Genomic DNA, 7,208 nt, shown 5'->3' with positions numbered 1-7,208 from the left:
GCAGAGCGGGACACCTGTTGGAGCATGGACAAACGATTTGCGACTTTGTGGGTTCTCGTCAAGAGCCAGCCTTGGCAGCCGCCACGCCGATCACCTCACCGGAAGAACAACCAGGTTTTCCCGTCGCTGCTTCAGTGCGTTCAGTTCACGTAGGGAGAAAAAGGCGTTCTGGGCCAAGCCGATCTGACGATCGTCTCGAGCTCAGGAGCATCAACGACGGCGGAACCCTATGGTTGTCAGGCGTCAACTCACGCGGCGTGTGCCCGTCCGACTCTTTTGCGGCGCGCTCGCACACCATGGCTTCCTCTCACTGCTGCGCGTATGTGGCGACGCCGCGGTTTTTCGCCCTGCGTTCCGCAATAATTTCCCGCTGCTTTTCTGCAAGCGCCTTCTCGTCCTTCTTCCGGAGTCTCCACACGCACCAAACCACGAGAACTATCAGCAGACCCACGACCAAGCAGCCAGCGACAATGCCGATCTTGACGCCGACACCTGAAAGAGCAGACGCACACGCCCAGCATGCACCCTGGTATGTTGATCGCCGTTGTTCTGCGAATCTTCCCGATTTCCGCAACTCAGTGGACTAGAGTTGGTAGTCGTTCCTTCACCACCCGAACCGCAACTCAAAGACGGTGACTCTTGCACACAGTCGCCGCCAACTGCCGACGTCAGCCCCATCTCGCCGTACACACAGAAACATAGAAGTCTGTATTTACACCTAAATCGAAGCGAATCACAGCTAATCCACCGGTAAGAATAGGTAGAGTAAATACGAACATAAGAGAACCAGCGATGGAGTCTTCTTTTACCTGAGGATCCTCCTGCCTCTTCAGCCGTCGCTTCCGCCGGGGCGTTGCTCGCCTTCACTGAGAACGCACACGGGGGACAAGACGACACGCGTCTCCGTTCCGGCAGAGCCATTGCTCAAGACTATATAACGACGCAGCTGTTCTCCCGGACACGACAGGCCGGTCCCCCGAGGACAACGCCAGCGGAATGGCGAAAAGACTCCCATGCTGCGGGTGTCTCGCCCTCGCCTCTTAACTTTTTGCCCCATTTCTGGTTCGTAGGCAAGATCTCTGTGGTTCCTCCCAGGCGGACGCCAGCAAGCGCCAACCCTTCGCAAGTCCCCGGACTTCACGTTTGACTGATCCAAGCAACAGACGGAGCCAAAAGATCTCTGCCCGCTGCGTGAATTTTCTACGTTCTGTGTCCGCTAAAGGGAACCATTCATTTGAGTAGGCTCGCCGTCGCGAATCGGTCTTCCTCGCGCTTTCCTGTGTGGTCCCCACTTCCTCGTTCGCACCTGCTTTATCAACAGCCTCTCGATCGCCTTCGCCGGCGGGGCTGGGCCACGGATGAGGTGGGAACGGAGGCATGTAGCCCCAAGGATAGGCCATTGGATAGCCGGGCGGAAACGTCCCAGGTTCCGTTGCATTGTGAGCACCCGTCACGTAGTTCGGGCCGAACCGCGTAGATGGGTCCATCGCAGCACGGTCCTGCTCTTTGTCGTCCATCTCTTTCTGTTTCTTAGGCGCGGCCTCAGATGCCGCATCCGAATCCTCTTCCAGAGAAATATCGTCCTCCGTTAGAGGCTGGCCTGGAAAATCAGACACACAGGAACCAGAAAAGACGAATGCTAGGGTCTGCACGCTAACCTGGATACAGAAAACGGAGTCGCCATCTGTGCAGCTGGCGCACCTGTTTTGACTCGCCGCATATATAGATATATATATCAAGATCTTTTCAAAACATAGATATATAAGTAAACAAATGGAGATGCCACAGCGCTGTGTCAGTAAAGGCACGCGTCTGTCGCCAAGTGAAGGACCGCGTCGGCGTGTCCACGAACGCCTGAGCTCAGGACGACAGCAGCGGTGGGAACTCAAATGCCTACTCGTCGTCTCTTTTGTCATCTACGCTGTTCAGGCCGCCGACCCTCAAAGTGAGAAGAGGCACGTGAAACGTTTCTCGATCCGAGAGCTTGTCCAGAGATTCGCTCTCCCGGGGACATGGATAGGTTCGGTCGACAGCTCTACGGCTCGTCCTAGGGAGCGCTCTAGAGGCACGGCTGTTTCCCCGCCTCTGGGACTGCTCAGGGCCTCGCCAATCCCTTGTTCGTTTCTTTCCAGATCTCAGCTGTGTTCCCGTACCTGTCTCTCGGACGGTCACAAGCGGTATGGAGCAATCGGCAGTGAGGGCGGCTCCTAGAGCAGTCTGCAGGATCATGGTCCCTCCGCATGCGTTTCGAAGCCAGGCTTTCAGGGCTTTCAAGTAGTGTTGCACGCCTCGGTGTTGCGAAATCCTGATGCGAAGAAAAACCGCAGGCGGGACCCGGGCACAACTTTCGGAACGGCCTCACCCTGGAGTTCCCACCTAGCCACAGCTGAAATCACTCGCAGCGCTTCTTTGCCCTCGGCGCGGGTCGACTCCATTGACTCCATTTTTCGGCGGATGGTTTGCTCTCGTGAGCACCGTCAAGCGTGGAATGCAACGGAAGGCGACTCGACAAGTGGCGGAACAGACACGACGGGCCGAGTAAGAAGGGCCACTCGCAGTCTGATGATACGAAACCGATGCTCCCTGACGGACACCTCGGCAAGCAGGCGAGCGCGAACATCCACTCGTCAAGGCACTTTGTTGTGTTTCCTCCCTTTTCCTGCTGTTTTTCATCTGACTCGCCACGATGTTCATGAATGACCAGCATCTGTAGACTCCATCTCTCAACCGTTTGGGCCAGTCGGTCCCGCGGCGTCCGCCAGAAAATCCTTCTTCCCAACTGTAGCGCCAATGGGGAGACACGGCGAATGGCGAAGCCGTGGTTCAAGGCGGCGCAACCCGGAAGTTCCCTGTCTTCCACCCGTTCCCTCTCTGCTAGGGCGGGGCTCTCCACTGTCAAACACCACACCGCTCCACCGACACTTTCACTAGAGAGGCGCGATGCGGAGACGCTGCGAGAGAAAATGGAGAGAGGCCACGAAGTCGAGACGAACGCAAAGGCTTACCCTAGGGCGACGACTCGGGCATCCCTGTCTTCTTCCAGAGACAGGACTTGGACGTCCTCGGGTTCAACAAGGTAGCCTGTGGCCTGGACGACGCCCTTAACCGCTCTAGTAAGCATCTGGTTCACTTCGCCGTACTGTGCCTGGTGAAATGCGCAACAGACGAGACGAAAGAGCAAGATGTACGCAGACAGGTTTGCTATCCCGAAACGCTTCGCGACAGTCCCCCCACCCGATGCAGGCACACACTGCCAACGAAGGGACACTGCTGGGATGATAGCAGCAGTCCATCTCTTCTTTTACCACGCTCCGCAGGCGAGCAGCCGAGACCGGGGCCTCACTTCCTCTGGAAACGCAGGCAGCTGAACAGGCGCATCTGGGGGTGTTTCCGAAACGCACAGACACGAAACAAACTCGCAAGGGGAACCTTTCCGGCTAACAGCGCGAGTGACGCCGCCCCCGTCGAGAGACAGGCACTTTGGGGCTCCACAGCGACGACCTCTCGCAGGATGGACTGGAAAAACGCTGTCGCGAGGAAGCACAGCGGCAGAGATCATGGAGAATCCCTGGAAGCCTCTCTCGCGCCCCTGCTCTCGTTCACTCCCAACTAGTCCGTCCACCGATCCGCGTGTGTCTCTCGCATGTCCAGGCACCCGTAGCTGTGTATGCATTACACACGCATGCGAAGAGCGCTGGCGAGGGCCCGCGTCGGGGGGACAGGACGCGACAAGAATTGTGTGTGCACCTACATGGCGCGGGACTCCAGAAGTCTTCTTGACTCTGACCCAGATGAGGTGCTCAGCGTTGTCGAGAATTCGCGTGTAACCTGCGGAGGCAAGGGCGCGCATCACTGGAGAGATCTTGTGTTTGGTCGCGGGCTTTTCGGACACCTGTTCCCCGTCGCGGCCTGCCTTTTCCGCCGCCCTCTTTCTGCGTCTCCGCGCCGTTCTCTGGATCCCCTTTCCCCGCGGGTGGCCTTTGGTGTCCACCGTTTCTTTCTCCTTCTCTGAAGAGAACCTGGCGCGCGCGCGCGTGGCAGTGTTCGTCTTACCGGGCCGTTGCCACACGAAGCTTTTCCCCTGAGGCTCGGGCATCTCCTCCACGACTGCCGGCTGCAAGACCTGAGCCAGCGGCTCACACGACACCTGGCGACAGGAGACACCGAAGGCGAATCACCTGTGAAAACGGAGGAACGAGGAGCTCGGAACGCAACATGCGCACGACGCATGCGCGAGGACACAAGTCCGCACAATCTCAGAGACACACACGGGACACAACTCCACAACTGTGCAGATCTACCCGCGAGCTCTCAGGCGTCACGGAACGCGCCTATCCGGTGTCACCTTGGGAGACCGAAAGAGCGACACACAAGAAACCCGACCCGGCAGCGGCGAGCAGCTGTCCTTAAGATGACACACCAGACAGACAGAAGCGTCTATATGCAGCGAGAGCGAGCGCTGGTTGCGGTCCCAACACGGCGAGGGCACTCGGCGTATGGCCATGAAACGTGAAAGACACCAGACACTCGCGTCTCGCTCACCTTTCGCCCGCCGAAGACCAATTCAAGGCCCTCGCTGTGCTTCTCGAGGTACTCTTGGAACTGGCCTTGCTGGTCGTGCAAATGCTTCCCCTGGACGCTGGAGGCAACGGGAAAGGCACAAACGCGAAACGTCTTGCACCCGTCAGGCGTACGTACTCTGCGCGTTCAGATTTCGCGTTTTTGAGGCCTTTCCACCCCCCACGCTTGCCTTTCCACGGCGATCGTCGGGGTGCTCCCCTCGTGCCCCTGAATGCACTTTCTCGGTCGTCTCTCTGTCTCTGCTAACAGACGTCCCTCGCGCGTGACCGCGCTGCCTCGCGCCTCTCTCACTCGCGTCTCTGAAGCGGTCGGAGCAAGTCGCCGGATCTCTGCATGGACCGTGCCCAGTTCGGGGCAAATCGGCCTGCGTCTCGCTAATACGGGAAACGCTTCCTGGACCCCCAGAGAACCCCATACGCACGCGGGTGTCTTCCACAGAGACTCTCTGGATTCTTCGCGGACTCACTCAAACGTCAAGAGACTGGCGTGGTCGGGGCGCTCGTCGTCCTGTCTCAGCTGGAGGAAGGAAATGGCCCTGATCGGCACTCGGAAGATTCGCGAGAGAAGCCCGCGCGCGTCTTCCAAGAGTTTCTCGGTGTAGTGGAAGTGCTGCGCATGCACAACAGACGCACGAACACGTGCGACTCGGGAAGACGGCCCCTGCAGCAGGCTGTGTACATGTGTACATCCACGTGAGGGCGGACGTTGTGACGCCCGCTCTTCGCACTTACCATGACCATTTCTCTCAGAGATACGTTGCCGAATCGCAGAGCGAGAGCCTTCTGAGACGGGAAAGAGGTAAATCGGACCGATGCTTCCGCAGCTGGAAACAGAAAGCCCGCCGGACGCCCGTCCACGCTTTCGCCCCAGTGCGCAGAGTCGAGGCTAACCAGCGATGAGGCAACGACGAGAAGGAGCAAGGAGAAACGCTGTTTGTGCACGGCCCGGAACGGAGACGCTGGGGCCGGGAGGCCCAGTCGCGGCGGCGCCTTGTGCGACGCACGAGAACACGCGACGGCATCGCCGCACTGGAGAGCAGCGCGCGAAGAAAGGAAAGAAACAGACGAGACGGAGGCCGAGGCGTCTCCGGCGCTCGGCTGTGCCGGGGCGGAGCAGTTTCTTCTTGCCGACGAAGCTGTGGGGCGGCGGGGGGACTGGAATGCGCCTCCCGGACTCCCGGCGAAGGCGCCGAACTCTGCCGAAATGGAGGACTCCATCTGTGACTGTTGTGGCGCTGCGGAGAAGAGCCTGCACGCGAACTCTGGGGCGACGCGCGCGGGGCGCTTTTAAAAACGCAGAGGGTGCCCAGGCGAGGGCTACTTGAAAACGGCGCGTTCACACCAATGCGCCCCAGACCCCTCTCGGTGTACGGCTGGGCCACGCTGCGCAGGAATCCACCGTTAACTGGTGATCTGGAGCATTTCGCATTTCCCAACGGCAAAAGTGCGTGCGTCGGTCAAGGGTCCAAGAGTTCAAAAGGAGAACAGGGGGAAACACATCGGACACAGGAATTTAGAGGACGATTGAGGAAAACGGAGTTGACCCACGCTGTACAGGCGCACTTTCCCGGGCGACGAAGAAGTCGCACGCCCCGCGGCACGCGAGAGTCGTTGCTAGCGTGGCGTTGAGGAGACAGTCGGCCTGGACGGAGAAGGAGCCCCCAGCGAGGCAGGCTCAGATCACCGACCTCGCCGCAGAGGCCGTCGCCGGGAACGTCGCTGGAAGGTCGCCGGGAACGTCGCTGGAAGGTCGCCGGGAACCTGGGAAGTACGAAAGGGACGCGCCAGTCGACGATTCTCGACGCCAGGAGCAAAGCGTGAGACGTAGGCCACGCGGAGACAGCAGAGGGAGCGTGGAGCGACTTTCTCTCGATTCAAGAGTCCCCTGGTCGCCGGGTTTGCATGAACCAGTCCGATCGCTGCTCCGCATACCTCCCTCGTTCAGTCACCACGAAGATCTTCAGAGAGAAGCCGTCGACAGACGAGTCAATCCGTCGAGGAGCTGAGGATCCGTCGTTCTTCTGACGTTTGGGCCCCCGATGTCGGTTGGCAGCGCGCCCTCCCTGCGTCGCCGTAAAAAGCGTCTGTACGCCGGAGGCCGCACAGGCTCACGCGCGCGTGTGCGGTGCCGCAGCAGAGAAGAAATGGGAGAAGGCGAGATGAAGATGGAGTAGAGAACGGGGAAACAGAAAAGGGGACAGCGCAAGCGTGGGAGCAGCTTTCACCTCGAGACCCGCGGCGTTTCCGGTCCAGATCAACCTGTGTATTGCAAGGGGGAGGCGAGCTCCATTTTCCCAGACTCGACTCTTCGCCCTTTTCTGCATGGAGGAATGTTTCCGACGGAGAGGCACGCGTTTACCTCGGGGCGAAAGCTTTCCTCAAACGCCCGGCCGCCGCGTATCACAGACCGGTCTGAAGGCCTCGACGCTGCGAGAAACGTTTTTCAACTGCAGGCATCGTGCACAAGCGTTCCCGTATGACAAGATGCGGGCATGTGAAGAGACACGACGCCGCGCAGCTCTAGACGTTTCTCTGCCTTCCGGATGAAGCATCACAGAGTCGACTGGCGAGAGCCTCACGCGTCTCGCTGGGTCAGCAAATGCGCTCTTCGCGTTTCGTCACGCAACG

General features: G+C 59.3%; 1 protein-coding gene across 1 annotated transcript; it reads right to left on the bottom strand.

Annotated features, from left to right (window-relative positions):
* Window positions 1-307: 307 nt before the first annotated feature.
* NCLIV_014420 (conserved hypothetical protein) lies at window positions 308-5,798 on the bottom strand (the record flags this gene model as incomplete). The annotated part of the gene is made up of 9 exons (XM_003881632.1): window positions 308-492; window positions 810-866; window positions 1,307-1,600; window positions 2,154-2,305; window positions 3,006-3,145; window positions 3,752-4,147; window positions 4,543-4,639; window positions 5,048-5,190; window positions 5,313-5,798. The coding sequence occupies 9 exons, from the start codon at window positions 5,796-5,798 to the stop codon at window positions 308-310; spliced, it is 1,950 nt and encodes a 649-aa protein (XP_003881681.1).
* Between the last annotated feature and the right edge of the window lie 1,410 nt (window positions 5,799-7,208).

Source organism: Neospora caninum, chromosome V (assembly GCF_000208865.1).
Source record: "Neospora caninum Liverpool complete genome, chromosome V".
NCBI lineage: Eukaryota > Apicomplexa > Conoidasida > Eucoccidiorida > Sarcocystidae > Neospora > Neospora caninum.
The sequence above is the reverse complement of the archived record's forward strand: the minus strand, read 5'-3'. Positions and strand labels throughout refer to the sequence as shown.